Source organism: Lynx canadensis, chromosome A2 (assembly GCF_007474595.2).
Source record: "Lynx canadensis isolate LIC74 chromosome A2, mLynCan4.pri.v2, whole genome shotgun sequence".
Classification (NCBI taxonomy): domain Eukaryota; kingdom Metazoa; phylum Chordata; class Mammalia; order Carnivora; family Felidae; genus Lynx; species Lynx canadensis.
In genome coordinates, this window is record NC_044304.2 from 134,652,125 (window position 1) to 134,671,108 (window position 18,984).

An 18,984-nucleotide genomic window follows, 5' to 3' on the forward strand; every position below is an offset into this window, starting at 1 on the left:
TATGACTCTTATTTTTAAATGGACTCACTTATATATTACATTAGAGTTTGAGTCTTTAAACTTTCTTCTCACAAAAAGGTTAATTTTAAAATCATTTGAGCAAAGGTAAGTTCTTTATCAGAGTTCAATGAGAAGAAATTGTGAAGCTTTCTTTAACAACCCAGGAAGAGTTAAGATACAAACTTTTGTTTATGTAAGTGGGCACCGATGCATTTTTTTTTTACCTCTTAATCCTCAAACATTTAAATTATACCTCTCATATTCCTTTAAAGATTCCTTTAAAGGATTCTCAGTGAGCTATTAGTACACAGCCTTTTACCCACCAGCATTCCAGGACTTGGGTATATTCTGAGTCTTATCCAATAAAAACCTGCAATTATGCTATTTAAAAAGGAGTGGTTAGCACCATCTGCTTTGCAAAACACTAGACCTAATAATGGTAAGGTTAACCAGAGAATTTCACATTGTCTTATTTAAAATCTCCTGGTAAAAGCAAAATGTCTGTATTGTATCTGCCTCATTATCTTTAGAAGTTACAGGACGTGAGTCAAGTACAGCACTTCCCTGGTTGAATATTTACCATTGGACAAATAAAATGAGTCACAGATGATTGAGGATACTGGAAAACTAGAAATTGCTCATCAAAACAAGTACAAGAGCACTGAGACACTTAACATTTTAACTTTTTTAACACTCATTGCCTCTTATTTTTTGAAGCTTATATTAATTCTGTAGAGATACATACAAATATTCTTTGCCTACATGACTCCATTTGCCTTTGAAAATCCATGCCCTTAACAACATGAACAAATAAAACCCAGTTTATATCTTTGAAATTTATATCTATTAGTATTTTATATTCATACTTAATAGCTCTAATCTGAGATCATTAAAATTCACAAGTAATTAAAAAAAAGTGTTTAATCTTCCTTCAACCTTTTTCATCATTACCAAAAGGCTTGTCTTTCATCCTCTTTCTAAAATTGAACCTGAACCTTCAAGATGTGAAAAAGTAAAATAGACAAAAGAAGTTCATCCAGAAAGAAGAATGAGGAAATGCACAGCCAGCACCTAATGAATAGGCAGCTACACAGCTTTTCTATATATATCTAGTGGAGACAGCCTCCTCATCAGTCTTTTCATGCAGACCTAGAATTCTCGGTGGCATTACAGCAGAATCACACATTGATGGTTTAAATTGGTTTTTGAACAATTTCTATTGCTCAAAAACCAGAGGTTTTCTATACCAGAGGACTTTTTTCCTGTATCTTACCAAGGATTTCCCTCAGTCTCTGCACCCTTGAGAATTTAGAACTCTGATCTCCAGATGCAAAGGTTTGAGAAGTGAAGGTGAAGGAACTGAGCTCAGAGAGGCTTGTTTGCATTACCCCTTGGGGAAGTTTTGGAGAAGCCGACTCTAGGATTAAAGAAACCAGGCACCCAAGTAGGCTCCCTTCTTCCCTCACCCATCCAACATTCCAGGTACTCACCTGATGTTCTGCATCCTTTCTTTAAGGCTGCATCTGTCTTATTTCCAGCCAGTCACTATAGCTATAGGTGGCCCCCAAAGCTTTTGTAGAACCACTATGGAGATTTACTGTTTTAGCCAAATTGATAATTAACCTAACTGCATTATGGAAAATACTACAAATGCTTAAACAGGGTTAGGAATAGTTAGAGTACCATCAACTTTCTTTTTATGCCCCTCTCTCAAGTTCTAATTTTCCTGGTCATTTGCAGACAAGCTATATTATATTTTAGTGCCAACAGGGACCCTCCCAAGCCGTCTCCCATCTCCCCATGTTATATGCTAATATATTTCAGTGCCCTGCCTAGTTTATCTTCACATCAGTTGTAGATATGATGCCCTCTCCTTGACAGGTTTGAATTCCCAGTGGAAAGGGCAAAGTAACTGGTGGCTTCTCTGCCCTGTTTCTCATTAAGAAATTATATTCTCAGCCCTACACGATTCTCAGTGAGCTGTTAGTACACAGCTCTTATTTAAAAAAAGCTTCACCTTACAGTGGGGGACCTTGACTGAGACTCTTACAGAGCTTTGGTTGTAAAGATCAACAAAGAAGGAATGCTGATTCCTTTCCAAGTGCCCTCAACTAAGCAGTGGGGATGGCATACTAACCCGTTTCTAGCCTTCTGTGAACAGCAATCACATTAAATCTGCTGCCATCACCACATAGGAGAGAATTTGCCACTAATGTGAAAAGACTTCAATTCCAAAAATTTGAGTATTATGTATTTCTAATCATATGTATATGTATATATAAAATGTCACCATACTATATTTTCCCTTGGCCAGGAATCCATATAGGTTTAGCAATACTAATTAATGCCATTAATAAACCTGGATGGTTGTGTTGGTTAAGTGTCCAACTTCGGTTCAGGTCATGATCTCGCGGTTCTTGAGTTCGAGCCCCGCTTCAGGCTCTGTGCTGACAACTCAGAGCCTGGAGCCTGCTTCAGATTCTGTGTCTCCCTCTCTCTCTCTGCCCCTTGCCCGCTCATGCTCTATCTCTCTGTCAAGAATAAACATTAAAAAATATATATATATATATATAGCAAATAAAAAAATTAACCTCAAGCATGGCTTTTTGCTATATATAAAAAGAGGAAATGAAGAGGGTAAACAAGGTTTCAAAGTTAATGTCTAGTTTATTTAAACGAAAATTTATAAACATTGTTTTATAAGTCTTGTATATATAAGCCAGTATCTTTTCCCACCTTATCATTTTTATTAAATCAGTTCCTTTGTCAAGGCTCTTTCTAGCCTCATTCAACAACTAAACTACCATTCCTTAAATTATAAAATTCAGAATTCATTATTGATTGAATTTGCTGCCCTTGTTGTAGTCTCCACTAAGTGAGGTTTTGCTATGGTTTTCTAGTAATTTTGCTTTGTCTTGCAGACCAGTTTCCTAACTCATCTCAGAATGGATCGTGCAGACAAGTACAGTATCCTCTGACAGACCTGTCCCCCATGCTTAATAGTGGGGACTCTGATATATCCAGTCCATTACTGCAAAATACTGTCCACATTGACCTCAGTGCTCTAAATCCAGAGCTGGTCCAGGCAGTCCAGCACGTAGTGATTGGGCCAAGTAGCCTGATTGTGCATTTCAATGAAGTCATAGGAAGAGGTAAGTATTTCCACTCAGCTTTTTGTTAAATACAGTTTTCCAGTAAGCATTTTATCTTCTCCCTTTGCAGATTAAAAGCTTAGACAATGGTGAAAGCAACTGAAAGAGCAGTGATAACAAGTACACTTGATTTCTGTTCTGCAGAAATACAGCCCTACAAATCATATCCAAGGGGATTTGCCTCTGTGCAGGGAGGCAATTTGATAATCTTGTAAACATATGAAAAATAAATCACACCCTTTCCTTACCATTATCATCATGGCCAGTATAGTTTCTTGGAAGGTGTTGTTTACTTCTTTATAAAAATCATTAAGTTTCAATATTTTTACTCATATCTTCCTCCAGTCTTTCTTTGCCCAGATAACAGTGACTAGCTCTATGAAGTCTTGGCTTATAGCAGTTTGTACACTGCTGGACAGAATCAAAAGATTGAATTTATAGCATTACCCTGATCTGAAGCAGCATATATCATCTCTACAGTGCACTCCAATTTCTTTATACAAAGATGATGAATATTTGTAATAAGCCAGCCAAAGCAGCAATAACAGTTTGCATACATAGTGTTTGAGGAATTATTTAGCAGGAAAAGAAACCAACCAGAAGCCAGGAAATGAACTGCGCTTTTCTCTTTTTTTTCTAAAAAACCTATGCCGTTGATACTAAATGGCCTTTTATTCTATACGTGCGACAAGAGGTAGCAGGCATCTGTCAGCATTATGCAGAGGAAGCTGATGGGACAGTTTGCCTTACATGAACACAAGAGTTTCCCATTTTCCTGTGACCTCATCCATACCTTCCTCTGACACACATTCCAGGTTTTAGTCCTTAGAGTGCTCCCTCTTCCTAACAGTAGCTTCACTATCAGCAACCCTGTTTTACATCAGAGTAATATTTAGTTCTATTACTGGCCTATAAATTCCAGAAGTTGCACCAGTTTTAGAGTATGCGGTCTCACCAATTACGTTCTATTTCTATTCATTATAAAATTAGAATTTTTAATTTTTATTAGTAAAGGTGCTAAACTAGCAATTATTTCTCTTAGGAAGTAGTAACCATTAATGATTCTATAAATATTAACTATTATTTATTTATACATTTTCCCAGTAGAATTTGAGCCCTCAAGAGCATAGGTTTTATTTTATTCATCTTCACTTTACGAGAGGGTAAGCTAATGCCTGACACTCACACACTAGGAACTCAGGGAATCTTGGCTGGGTGGATGAATTAATTAATTAGGGCCTTCCACAGCTATCAGACGTTTGGCACCTCTGGGGAAAATTACTGCCACTGGATGAAAGGCTACCATTGGAAAGTGATGTGGCTAAACCCAGAGAGAACTAGATGAAATGACTCAGAGTGAATTTGCTTCATTTGGGCAGTTGCCTTTCAGTTTCTGCCAACCTGGATTACGTATTAACCAGTGACTAATGGGGGAAATCTTTATTCTATAATGCTCATCTTATTCCTAATGATAACATTTTTATTTCAGTTTAGCTTACTGGAATATAGGGAACTGATTTTGTTGCATTTCTTCATGTGATAAAACTTTCTTTTCATATTTAAAAGATAGTATTTGATCCTTAAAAACAATAAATTTCTTTTATGAGGTAGATGTTACTCCTCTGTTCAGTGGTTCCACTGTAGTTGAATATTTTGCTTTATTAGCTTTTAATAAGAGTTATAGAACCTAGCTTTTTTTTTTTTACCATGTATTAAATAATCATATAGCTTGTATCTTAGAGTGAAGTACATTATATCTACATGTTTTAACAGACACATGTAGTGGTACTATTAATTAAAAGTGTAAGAAACAATGCACTTTTTTGCCATGTGGAAAAAAGAAGGAAATGAAGATCACAAAGGGCTTCACAAGTGATGCTGCATAGTTACAAGTAATACAACACTAACCAAATTCCCTCTTTCATGTAGGACATTTTGGGTGTGTGTACCATGGGACTTTATTGGACAGTGATGACAAGAAGATTCACTGTGCTGTGAAATCCTTGAATAGTAAGTGATACTTTAACAGCGGAGTCACCTCCATGGTTTGCTAACTATTAAATAGTTCATAACAAAATGTTGATTTCGACCTTCTCTTGTGGAAAAATCAGCCCCTGCCGGAATTAGGGATCTAATCCTGAAAATTTGTTTGGTCTAAATTCTTTTTGAAATATTTCCTCAGAAATTATTTCTCAGAGCCCTCATACATAAGAGTATAGGAGCAGTGAGGTTCTTGGATTAACTGAGTGTCATGTAGCTATGTTTGCCTTATAATATTTGTTTTATGGAAACTATTGGAAGCATGTTGGCACATACGGTAATAATGACTCATTTTACCCAGAGGAATTATTATAATTATTTTTTAACCACAACTTTCATTAAAAAGATTTAAAAATGAAATAAGACCAACAGTAGAAAAATATGCTGGCAGAAAATTGTAAGTGTGGCAATATCTCATTTATCTGCATGAGGTATTCTACAAAAATGAACTTCCTAAACAAGTGATACTTACCCCCTTTTAAATGCTAGAATTTAAAAAAAAAAATTAGATGTTATTGAGAAAATGTTTTTAAGTGGAATGTATACTCTGTTCAAGAGACAAAGAAGCTTCTAGACATTAAGATTATTGATGACCTGGAGACGCAAGGAAGGCATAAATTACTCTCTTGTACAACCCAATGTACCCCTCATACTAAGAGTTTTCCTGGCTTCACCTTTGCCGAGAGGTTTCACATGTCAAGTCAGTGTGCTTGCCTTTTTGACCTATATTTCTAAATTTCTAAATTAAAGGGACAGTTTATATGAAACCTAACTACAAACTGTAATGGATTAAGTATGATTGTCAATAATATCTGCCTCACAAGACAGCACACTGCTCATTGTACTCAGAACATTCCTAACAGCAAGAAATCCTTCTCTGTCTCTGGTGTTCATTAATCTCTATTCTATCCACATGGACTCATCTCAGAATGCATTACATTGTAAAAGAATATCATCACTGACACAGATACTAGTCAGATTAATAAATCAAAGGTCATTAACCTTTCATCAGTGCCAAGTAGTGTCGGACCCTCAGGATCTCTCTCTGGAAATGAATAGAAACTGTTACACCAGAAAAAGTCTACTTAGAAACCATATGACAACGATTGGTCTTCAAACCCTCCTAGTCCAGGGATCAGAAAACTCTGGCCCCATGACTGTTTTTATATATAATTGTCTGCGGCTGTTTTTGCACTACAATGGCAGAGTTGAGTATTTGTAGCAGAGACCATATGGCCCACAAAGCGAAAAAATATTTACTATCTGGCCCTTTAGAGTAGTTTGCCAACCTCAGCCCTAGACAGTCACTACAGAAATAGATTGGTCTGCTTCCCTTTCCTTTTTCTGTATGAGACAAACTGATTGCTAGAGTTTGGGGGTGACTTGACGGCCCACTGCAGGGTGACATCATTTATTCAAACGTATTATTAAAAAACAGTCTGAGGATGAGGTGTCAGGACAGGATTCAGCCCTGTGGTTTTACATTCCATAACTCTCCCTATCTGAACTCAACCGAGTATTTATTGGTCCATAATGAAGTTAATGTCTCCACTGCTGGATTTCTCAGGAATCACTGACATAGGTGAAGTTTCCCAGTTTCTGACTGAGGGAATCATCATGAAAGATTTTAGTCATCCAAATGTTCTCTCACTCTTGGGAATCTGCCTTCGAAGTGAGGGGTCTCCACTGGTGGTCCTACCATATATGAAACATGGAGATCTTCGAAATTTCATCAGAAATGAGACTCATGTAAGTATATTACCAAGGTTATTAACTGGTAAACTAGCTATAAGCCAACGAGTTTTTCAAAATGTTGCTGTTTTGAAAATTTTTAAAAGCTTTCAAAGAAGCACATGTAAAATGTTTACGCCATTCAGCTATATAGAGGCTAATTCACTTGTACCTCAAGATCCCCTATCCTGGTGGGAAGATAATGGTACCTAGAAGGATTTCCCAGGGGCAATGATTCTTACCTGTCCTGCAAGCTGCCTTGATCTACCATCCCTCTGATAGGCACAATTAATCATTTTTGAGTGCCTACTAATTGCCAAAAACAGAAAGCACAAGAGACATAGAGGCAGAATGAGCCTCAGCCCACATGGGATTTTAACTCTAGAAGGAAAAACACAGAAGAACTAATTACAAATGAATCCCTTAGTATTCTTCAACCTTCACCCACTGTCCTAATTCAGGACCTTTGTATTTGCTGTTCCATCTGCCTGGAACACTTTCCCCAAGATAGCCACATATGTCACTTCTCATCAGCTTCAGCTTTTTGCCCTAATGTCATCTTCAAAATGAGGCTTTCCTGGCCTAAGTAATTGACCCACCTCACCCCCATGCCTCCTGTCTGTTGTCTCCTATCCGCTGCTTTATTTTTCTCCATCATACTTACCATCATCTGATACAGTAGGCCTAAGCAGTGTGCTACTGTGGCCATGAGCCATATGTAAAATGTGGCTAGTCTGAATTGAGATGTACTGTTAGTGTAAGTGTGCTGTAAATCCCAGGTTTTGAATATTTAGTATAAAAACAGAAAGGTAAAATATCTCATAATTGTTTATATCGATTACACATTGAAATGATATTTCTTGAGTTGAGAAATATATTATGAAAACCAATTTTACCTGTTTCTTTCTACTTTTTTAATGTGACTATTAGAACATGATTGTATGTATGGTTTGCATTGTATTTCTATTGAACAGTGCTATACTGAACAATAAGCAAATACATAATAGCTATATAATACATGTATATATGGATGTGCACACACACACCATTAGAATGCAAGCTCATGACAGTAGGGATTTCTGTGTATTTTGTTTATTGCTTTAGACTTAGCTCCTAAAGTGTGTTCAGCACATAGGCCTTCAGTCATATTTGCTGGATGAATGAGCTCAGGATTACAAAAGAGGTTCTTAGGTTCTTGCAAGTGAGAGTTTTCTTAGTGACATTTATGCCTAAAGGGTGAGCAAGTAAGTGGTCAGGCAGGAGGGAAGTGGAAGGAGTCCTCGGAACTGAAGGCACAGGTGATCTCAGGCTTCTTCTTGGCTCCGGCATCCAGGCCTCTGGGAATAAATGGAGTAACTTTACTCTTGATCAAAAACAAGACGCATGGGGTCAGGTTCTCAAAAGAAATAAGCTCTAGGATAGGAAAGAAATATTTTGTGTTCAACCAAAAGAATGAAATACTCCCTAGCTGTGAATTTTTGCAGATAAGGTGAATTTACCTTACAAAGTGAAAGCTGCCCCGACAGATCCCACTTTTCTAATTTAACTTGTCACTGTCCTGGTGAGTTCATCTGACTGGACATGCTGTCTTCTCTAGAATAGTATTCCCCCAGCATTCAAGCATGGTAGAGATTTCCTATTATCCAGTACCAGGGCCTGTTTTTATGGTCCCGGGATACTATATTACAACCACTAACAGATACATTCTAAAAAGAAGCCTAAAACACAAGAAACTGGGCGGGGGCTGCAGCCCTCCTTGCAGGGCCCCTAGTAGCTGCCTCTTGAGCCCACAACCCCCACAGTGGCTGCTGAAGAAGAGATACCCTGTTCCTGAAGGCCAAGTACCAGCAGGGCTACCAGCCACAATGTTATCTGTGCGATTTCAGATATGTTTTTTGTGGTTTTTTTAAGTTTATTTATTTTGAGGGCAGGAGGCAGAGAGAAGGAGAATCCCAAGAAGGGATTGTCAGCGCAGAGCCTGATGCGGGGCTCAAACTCACAAACTGTGAGATCGTGACCTAAGCCAAAACCAAGATCTGGACACTTAACTGACTGAGCCACCCAGGTGCCCCTCAGATATAGTTTTTATAGTTAGTTACTAAAGGAATTCCTCTGTCCACCCAATTTTGTGGATGAAATTTCTGGAGAATGAGATTTCCTGTTTTCTGTGTGGATCCAAGCCATTATAGTTGCAGGTTGTTACTTTCATACCAGTAGGAGGGCTTCTAATGTGATTGATATCACTACAGTGTGGGCTTTGGAGCCTAACAGATTAGGTTAAAATCCTAACCGTACCACTTACCATCTGAGTGGCTTTGGGTGATTTATTTCTCTCTGAACTGCTGATACTAACCATGTATTGCTTTATTTTTTTATGTTTCAACCTTTTATTCAAATTCTAGTTAACATATAGTATAATATTCGTTTCAGGTGTAGGATTTAGTGATTCTTCAGTTACATACAACACCCAATGCTCATTGCAACAAGTACCCTCCTTAATGCCCATCACCCGTTGAACCCATCCTCCCTCCCACTTCCCCTCCAGCAACTCTCAGTTTGTTCTCTAGTTGAGTCTCTTCAGTTTGCCTCCCGTTTTTTTCTCTCCATGTTCATCTGTTTTGTTTCTTAAATTCCACTCGTGATTGAAATCAGATGGCATTTGTCTTTTTCTAACTGACTTGTTTAACTTAACATACTCTAGCTCCACCTACGTTGTTGCAAATGGCAAGATTTCATTCTCTTTAATAGCTGAGTTATATTTTATTGTACATATATACCACGTCTTCTTTATTCATTCATCAGTATTGGACACTTGGGCTCTTTCCATAATTTGGTTATTTTTGATAATGATGCTATAAACATCAGGATGCATTTGCCCCTTCAAATCAGTATTTTTGTATCCTTTGGGCAAATAACCTAGTAGTACAATTGCTGGGTAGTAAAATAGTTCTATTTTTAGCTCTTTGAGGAACCTCCATACCATTTGCCAGAGTGGCTGCACTATTTTGCATTCCTGCCAAGTGTAAGAGGGTTCCCCTTTCTGTGCATCCTCACCAACATCTGTTGTTTCCTATGTTATTAATTTTAGCCATTTTGACAGGTGTAAGGAGGTATTTCATTGTAGTTTTGATTTGTATTTCCCTGATGATGAGTGATGTTGAGCATTTCTTCACTTGTTGGTTGGCCATCTGGATGTCTTCTTTGGAGAAGTGTCTATTCATGTCTTTTGCCCATTTCGTCACTGGATTATTTGTTTTTTGGGTGTTGAATTTGATTAAGTTCTTAATAGATTTTGGATACTAACTCTTTATCTGATATGTCATTTGCAAGTATCTTTTCCCATTCCATTGGTTGCCTTTTAATTTTGTTGGTTGTTCCCTTCACTGTGCAGAAGGTTTTTATCTTGATGAAGTCCGAATTGTTCATTTTTGCATTTGTTTCCCTTGCCTTCAGAGATGTATCTAGTAAGAAGTTACTATGGCTGATGTCAAAGAGGTTGCTGCCTATGTTCTCTTCTATGATTTTGATGGTTTCCTGCCTCACATTTAGATCTTTCATCCATTTTGAATTTATTTTTATGTATGGTGTGAGAAAGTGGTCCATTTTCTTTCTTTTGCATGTTGCTGTCCAGTGTTCCCAACACCATTTGTTAAAGAGATTGTCTTTTTTCCATTGGATATTCTTTCCTACTTTGTGGAATATTAGTTGACTATTTGTGGGTCCATTTCTGAGTTTTCTATTCTGTATTGATATATGTGTCTGGTTTTGTGCCAATACCGTAATATCTTGATGATTATAGCTTTATAATATACCCTAAAGTCCAGAATTTCTTTTCTTTTTCAAGATTGCTTTGGCTATTTGGAGTCCTCTGGGGTTCAATACAAATGTTAGATTAACTGTGTATTTATGATGCTCTGACTTCTAGTGCCTTGCTGACCTTGGAGTGATGGCCCTTTCCAGGACTAGCCCCAAGATAGTAAATGGCTCATCTTCAAAGAGCAGGCCTTTTATAAGCAAACCAACCAATCCAAAGCCCATACCCCAATCACCTCCTTTAAAGAATTCTCACACTCTGGGACACTATCCACCTGCTGTAATCACTTCAAGGCCAGGTACCAGGCAACTGAAGACAGCCCCTACACTTCAGAACCTGCTGAAATTATTCAAACTAGCCCAATCCTAAATCCGCTTACCCTGCGTCACCCATTCTTTCCCATGGGAACCACAAAACAAGCTCTTGCCCATGTTTTCCCGTTGCTCCCTCTGCCTCCTAGACCAACCCCATTGCTTCCCTTTGTGGCCTCGCTTGGCATGGTGTGCCCCCTTCTCTTGGGAATTGTGAGTAACAAGCTATCTTTTCGGTGGCAGTGGTCTTCCTTCTGTTAGCCCCACCATACCAGAATAATTTTAAAACACTTCCATTTCCTCATCTGGAAAACGGAACCTGCCTTATAGAAGTGTATAAGGATTAGCCAAAACTCACATAAGCATCTAGCCTGGTGCTTTTCAAATAATAGATATCTAATACATGATTGCTGTTATTAACAAGGCACGAGTTATTGCTTGAAACAAGATAATTCTTATAAACATTTCAGAATTCACAGATCAGTAGATGCTTAGTTTACGCGTTTTTAATTCTCTTTGATTGCAGAACCCAACTGTAAAAGATCTTATTGGCTTTGGTCTTCAAGTAGCCAAAGGCATGAAATATCTTGCAAGCAAAAAGTTTGTACACAGAGACTTGGCTGCTAGAAACTGTATGTAAGTATAAGAATCTCTGTGCCCACAGTCCAAATTAAGTGACAAGGAGGAATCTGTTTCCCACTGTTGAAGGCTAGTGAGGATGTTTTCTCTTCTTATGCAAAAGTCCTTTATTTCCGATATGTAAGCACTGGGATGTAGGCGGGGCTTTCAGGCTTTATCTAATGGAGAATTTAAAAGGAATTCTCCAGAGGGGGTCTTAAACAGCTGTTGTGTGCTTTTGCTTTTCTTTTCCCTTCCCACCAGTAGCCCCCAATGTTGTGGTTTCACACTGCATTAGTGTTTGGAAGGGAGAATTTGATCTTCAGCATTTTATGGTGAAAAGGAGAGGGCTGGTAACACAAATACCAACATATTGCAACTTCCCAAGACTGGATTTGAAGTCAGTCTGCAGAAGCCCTACCAAAAATGGTATTGGGGAATGAATATACAAAGAGCTTTATTTGTGTCTGGGTGCCTGGGCTGTATAATTCAACAGTCAACAGTTTGTAATGGATTCAGTTCTTCCCTCACATAACACTGATTCATGACTTATGGTATGTGTGAATGAGAGAGCTGTGCTATTAATTTCCTACCTTGGTTTTGGTCAATGTAACAACAATAAAAGCCAGCTTAAACAAAGGATACATAGCCTCAGATAGCGGAAATTGATTTTTGTTGAGCCTTGCTGTTTTTGTTAGATGCATTACTGTGTCCTACTTCTCTATTACCTCAGTGGTGAGATACATGAATTTTATGTAATAACCTAGCCCATTTGAGAAAGAAAAGGTAAAATAACAGTCCTCTATCATAATCCCTCATAGAACTGAGTATTACTAATTAATTGACAAGTGAAGATATACAATTGCTTGGGATAGTCAGTTGGCATATTTGATTTAGTAACAAAGGAAACCTAGGAGGGGGGTCCAACTTTACTGTTAAGGCAAAAGGGATTTTCTTAAGCCACATCATTCGTAGATCTCTTTCCTTGGCCTGTTGAATTTGTAATGTAAATGTCAAGCATTTTTATTCAAGAATTCCATTGTAATTTAGCGTTAGTAGAGACCAGATGAAGCCCACCCTGCAGAAGTTATGGATTTCAAATATCAAGTCCTTGTTTTGACCTATAGATATTCAGCATCACTGTAAATTATTGTATTTCAGCCACCAGTAATGATTTTTGTCCTTTCTATAGGTTGGATGAAAAATTCACTGTCAAGGTTGCTGATTTTGGTCTGGCCAGAGACATGTATGATAAAGAATACTACAGTGTACACAACAAAACGGGCGCCAAGCTGCCAGTGAAGTGGATGGCTCTAGAAAGTCTACAAACTCAGAAGTTTACCACCAAGTCAGATGTGGTAATGTACTCATCATCCCAGACCGTCTCCTCTTTTCCTTTCATATCCAACATTTTTAATAGTTTTATGGCTATTTAATTTTTTCAAAAAAGGACACCTTCAACACCCTAATTTCAGTTTCTTCAGAGCTTGATTGTTAAACCAGATAGCCATCATATGTTCTCACAAATTCATTCATTTATCAAAAACATTTGCCTAGTACGGTACAACGCTAGGTCCTTAGGGAGCCCAGAGCTGAATCAGAACTAAACCCTGTCCTCCAGGAGCTTTGGCTCCACAGAATAGAGAAGGCATAACTGTCACTAGCTGTTACACAAAGTAGACTGGGATTAGTCTGGCCACTCATAGCTCCGGGACAGCTGCATTCCACCTGGAGAAATCTGAAAGCTATCACTGAGGCAGAACTGGCAGTGAGGGCATTATTCCTGCACCCAGCTAGAAATGTGCCCTTCTTGGCCACCTGGCTGGCTCAGTTGGTAGAACATGAGACTTAATCTCAGTGCTGGGTCTTGAGTTCAAACCCCACATTGGGCGGGGGAACCTACTTAAAAAAAAAAAAGTCTGGAAACATGCCCTTTTGTATCTACCACGGTCATCCTCTCATAGAACAACCTTCAAAAAGCATACACCTGAGTGCTGAGGGTGGGAGAGACACCTGGGCAGCCACATTTTCCTCACTTACCTACCACCTGGTGGAGGAGGTGGTGCTTTTGTACAGGCCTTAAAGGAAGATAGAATGGGCCATGAAATAAATACCAATCCAGGTAAGCAAAGGGGCAGGAAAGTATATACATCTTTAAAGTTCTAAGGAAACAGTAAGGAGTGGGTGATTTGGCCAAAATGGAAGGCACAGAGGGAAGTTCTGAGGATAGATTGCGAAAAATACATTCATACTAGATCATAGAGGTTCTTGGAAAGCAAACTAGGGAGTCTGGAATTTATTCTCTGGCCATGTGGAACCTTAAAGTGTAATCAGAAACACTACAGCCTTTCTTTATTCTGTAAGATGTTCTGAGAGGAGTAGATGCAGGAAGATGAAGTGAGAGGTATAACTTGAAATAATACAGAAATTGTGGAACAGAAAAGCGAGAGCAGAAAAGGCATCTGAGAGGTAATAACAATATTAAGCAAGAAATTGATAAAAGTCAAAGATGAATAAAGTTATATGCTGGTACAGTAACATATGTGAAGCAACAGAGTAAAAACTTGTTGGAGAGGAAAAATACCAGTTAAGGCTTAAACATACTGAGTTTGATGTGGGAGTAAGACATCCAGGCAGAAGGGGAGGGTAGGTGCTGGGCATTGAAGAGGGCATCTTTTGGGATGAGCACTGGGTGTTGTATGGAAACTAATTTGACAATAAATTTCATATAATAAAAAAAAAAAAAGACATCCAGGCAGAAAGGTCCATCAGGCAATTGGAAATGTGGATCTACAGCTTGTACAACCTCATTAGTTATCTTATTCAACTTGGGCCACCATAGCAAAATACCATAGACTGGGTGGCATAAACAATAGGCATTTATTTCTCCCAGTTCTAGAGGCTGGAAGTGTGAGATCAGGGTGCCAGTGTGGTCAGGTTCCTGACTTGCACATAGCTACCTTCTCACTGTGTCCTTGTGTGGGAGACAGAGCCAGAATAAGCTCCCTGGTGTCTCCTCCCATAAGGGCACTAATCCCATCATGAGGGCCCCACCTCCTAATGCCATCACACTGGGAGTTAGAGTTTCAACATTTGAGTGGGGGTAGGTGGTCCACAGTTCAGTCCATAGCAGAAGTCAAGGCTGGAAATAAGCCTTTTAGAGTCCAAAAACAATTACTCCGGAGAAACTACACATAGGAAATGAGGGGGAAAAGCAGAGAGGAGGAGACCCAAGAGAGAAGAGGCCAGAGGAAGAGAAAGTTTCAAAAAGAAATAGGATACGGTCAGCAGGGTCCACTGCTACTCAGTGCACAAAAATGGTCTTGAAAACCGAGTAACTTGAATGATTTGGAGGTCTCAAGTGGCTGTTGAATGGAATAGAGTATACTTACTCTATCTGCACATAGTAAGTCAGGAGGACTGTGATGCATAGAGGTAGAGAAAGATTAATTTTCAGTCCTTGGAGATAAAACTGAAAAGCGAAAAAATGTAAACTGGTGATATCAGTAAATGAGGTAGACAAAAAAATAAAATTAATGGAGGGCATAGACTTCAAAAGGAAAAGGGTTGGCAGCTATTGAAAGATGACAGGGGACAGGGATCTGAGTGTGGCATTGGGAAGCAACAAGTCATCTACCCTCCCTCCTGTGAGTCAACAGATTTCAAAGACATTGTGGTCTTCAAGTGAAAGCAGTTTCAGTTCCTGAGGAAGTGGGGGAGACATTAAAGACTAAGTTCAGAGTGACTGGGAGTTTGTTTTCAGTAAATGTGTTACAGGGCATGGTGGAGGGATGGGACTTTGGGGTGGATAAGATTAATAAGAGGACGTGATGGTATATGCTAAAGTGTAATGCCTGAGATTATGATGCTGAAAGATTCTGAAAAAGATGAAAGAAGTGAGTGCTAAAGAGGTAGGCTGGAAACATGTTAGTGATGGTGGCAGGTGAAGGCATAAGGTAGGAAGAATTAACCTGTCCTCAAAGAGTATACATTTCATCCAGACTTAACTGTTAGTCTGCCATTAAGAACCAGACCAACTCATATAGCTCAATAAGACAACTCAGTTTTTAAAATAGGCAAAAGATTTGAATAGACCATCTACCAAAGAGATATATGAATAGCTAGTTCATAAGCACATGGAAACATATGCCTACACAAATACTTGTACATGAATGTTCACAATAGTATTTATTCACAATAGGAAAAAACCAGGAGCAATCCTAATGTCCATCAACTAGTAAAGGGTAAGCAAAACATGGTATTTCTATACAATGGAATAATACCATTCAGCACTATGCTAATCCATGCTACAACGTGGATAAACCTCAAAAATACTATGTCCAGTGAAAGAAGGCAGACTCCAAAGGTGATATGTTGAACAATTCAATTTATATGAAATTTTTAGAAAGAGGCAAAACTAAAGAGAAAAAAAAAAAAACAGATCAGTGGTTGCCTGGGACTGAGGGTGGGAGCAAAGATTAACTACAAACAGGCATGGGCAACTTTCTAGGGTGTTGGAATTGATCTAAAAACTGAATTGTGGAGATAAGTACACTATCAAAATATTTACTAAACATAATGGGCTGTCCACTTAAAACTGGCAAAGTTTATGATATATGTTATACCTAGTGAAGTTTTTAAAACAAAACAAAAAGAACCTGATGAAATTTTGAATGTTCAAGGCAAGAACTGTGATTCTGAGCTTTTAGACAACCATACACACATTACTAACCTACACGCACGCACACACACAGCACAGAGGCCACCATTTATCACATAGCAACTGTCACTCAGGTTCTTGACTATAGATTTATATAGGCTTCTGTATATGAAGTGCTCTCTCTCTCCTTCTCCTTGGAAGATACTGTATTGTACTACATAAGGGTGAGCCTGAGTAATCCAAATGCAGTGCTGCTTTGACAAATGGTTATTGATTACCTGGATAAATTTGCATTAACTTTAATTTGCAAGACAGGACAATCTTTTGAATGTTGACATGGAACATTTCCAAAAGTATGTGATAAGCTTTTATGTAGAGACCTACAAGCAAAACCTTGCGTGCTAGTAGAAATGTCCACTTTCTCACAAATGACCAGATGGAGTTCAGCTAAAATCTGAATTCTCTTGAAGCCCATTCAAACAAACTAGAAGTGTCACTATATTTGTAACTTCTCATACCCAGTATTGTACAGTGTGCCACACTTAGTACAGGTGCTTCCATTAAAGTCAGTATTGACTTCTCAGTTGTTCAACCAGCTAACTTTTTCACCCTACTTCAGAACTTAACATTGTCCACCACTCCTTTCTTCTCAAAATTTCCTCCTCCTTTGGTTTTTGGGACACTGCATCATCTGGTTCCTCTTGCTTCTTTGTTATGTTTGCTTTAACCTTAACAGCTCTCTTCCTTCTCTCACATCCCACATGCAACTGTCACTCAGGATTTTGGGGGAGGAGGGGTCTTTAGGTGCCAGCCTCCCTCAATAATTTCAACCATTCCCATCAACAACTACCTTTGAACCTCTCTTCCTGGATGTTTTCATCAGCATCACAAAGTCACCATGTTCAAAGTCCAGTTCTTTCCTGCCAACTGTCAATTCCTCTCTTCTTTATTTCTGTTAATGGTATCACCATTATGCAATATATCAACTCTTTACCCTTTTTAATGTACAGTTCTTCAAGTTTTGAAGGATGCATACAGTTGTATGACCATCACTATTGCAACTAGGATATAGAGCAGTTCCATCATCCAGGAAAATGTCCTTGTGCCTCTTTGTAGTCAAACCCTACCCTATCCCAAGGACCTGGAAAGCACTGGTCTGTTTTCTGTCTCTACAGTTTTACCTTTTCTAGAATGTCGTATACAGTAAATCATACAGTAAATAGCCTTTGAGCCTGTCTCGTTTCACTTAGCGTAACACATTTGAGAGTTACCCATGTAGTATGTAGCAATGTATCTAGATGGTCTCCCTTTTTTTAAATTGTGGTTTAAAAAAAAAAAAAAACCATAAGAGAAAAATGACCGTCTCAACTATTTTAAGTGTATGGTACAGTAGTGGTTAACTAACTACATACACATTGTTGTGCAATCAATCTGTAGAACTTCTTCTTCTTGCAAAACTGAAACTCTATATCCATTGAATAACTCCCCATTTCCCCCTCCCACAGCTTTTCTGGAAACCACCATTTTACTATCTGTTTCTAAGAACTCAACTACCTGACTACTTTAGCTACCTCATATAAGTGGAGTCATGTAGTATTTGTCTTTTATAACTAACTTATTTCACTTAGCATAATGTCCTCAAGATCCATTGATATTGTAGCATACGATAGGATTTTTTTAAGGCTAAATAATATTCTATTATATATATATATATATATATATATATACACCACATTTTCTTTATTCATCTGTTGATGGGCATTCTTAGGTTGCTTCCATCTCTTGACTATTGTGAATAATGTTGCTATGAACATGGGTGTGGAAGTATCTCCAGATACTGATTTCATTTCCTTTGAATATATACCCAGAGGTGGGATTGCTGGATCTTATGGTAGTTCTATGTTTAATTTTTTGAGGAAACCATACTTTTTTTTGTAGCAGAGAATTCATTCCTTTCTATTTCTGGGTGGAATTCCATTGTACGGATGTTCCACATTTTGTTTATCCATTCACCAATTTGGAGGACATTTAGATTCTTTCCAGTTTTAGGCAATTGATTACACATAGCTGCAACTACTAAACATTTGTTTAATTGTTTTGTGTATAAAGGTTTATATTTATTTTGAATTAATATCTAGAAGTAGGATTACTGGGTTGTAAAACAAGTATATATTTGACTTTATGAGAAACTACCAACTGTTTTCCACAGTTCATGTATCATTTCATGTTCCTAGCAGTAATATGTAAGAGTTCTGATTGTTCAGCATCCTCATCTGCACTTGGCATTGTCAGTTTGGGATTTTTAGCCATTCTCATAGTCTGTAGTGGTGTGTCATTTCCTTTTCCATTTGTATTTCCCAGATGACTAATGATGATAAGCATCTTTTCATGTGCTTATTTGCCATCCTTCTATCTCCTTTATGAAGTATGTGCTCAAATCCTTTGCCCATTTTCTTTTAAGTTTTAGAGTTTTGGGTTTTTTAATTGGTTAGTTTATTTATTATTGAGTTGGTAAGAGTTCTTTATATATTCTGGATTACAGGTACATGTTATTAGACACAAGTTTTTGTGAATATATTTTTCTAGTCTGTGGCTTGCCTTTTCATTTGTTTACTGGTATCTTTCAAAGAGCAGAAGTTTTACATTTTATTGAAAATT

The 18,984-nt window shown here is 38.1% G+C and overlaps 1 protein-coding gene across 2 annotated transcripts in view; it reads left to right on the forward strand.

Annotated features, from left to right (window-relative positions):
• Positions 1–18,984, forward strand: part of MET (MET proto-oncogene, receptor tyrosine kinase) — a 114,129-nt gene that overhangs the window by 89,629 nt on the left and 5,516 nt on the right. For both annotated transcript variants that reach the window (XM_030308280.1, XM_030308281.1), the window contains exons 15-19: positions 2,922–3,152; positions 5,082–5,162; positions 6,760–6,941; positions 11,575–11,684; positions 12,859–13,024. In XM_030308280.1, coding sequence (XP_030164140.1) covers positions 2,922–3,152; positions 5,082–5,162; positions 6,760–6,941; positions 11,575–11,684; positions 12,859–13,024 — 770 coding nt within the window. The remainder of the gene's footprint in view (positions 1–2,921; positions 3,153–5,081; positions 5,163–6,759; positions 6,942–11,574; positions 11,685–12,858; positions 13,025–18,984) is intronic.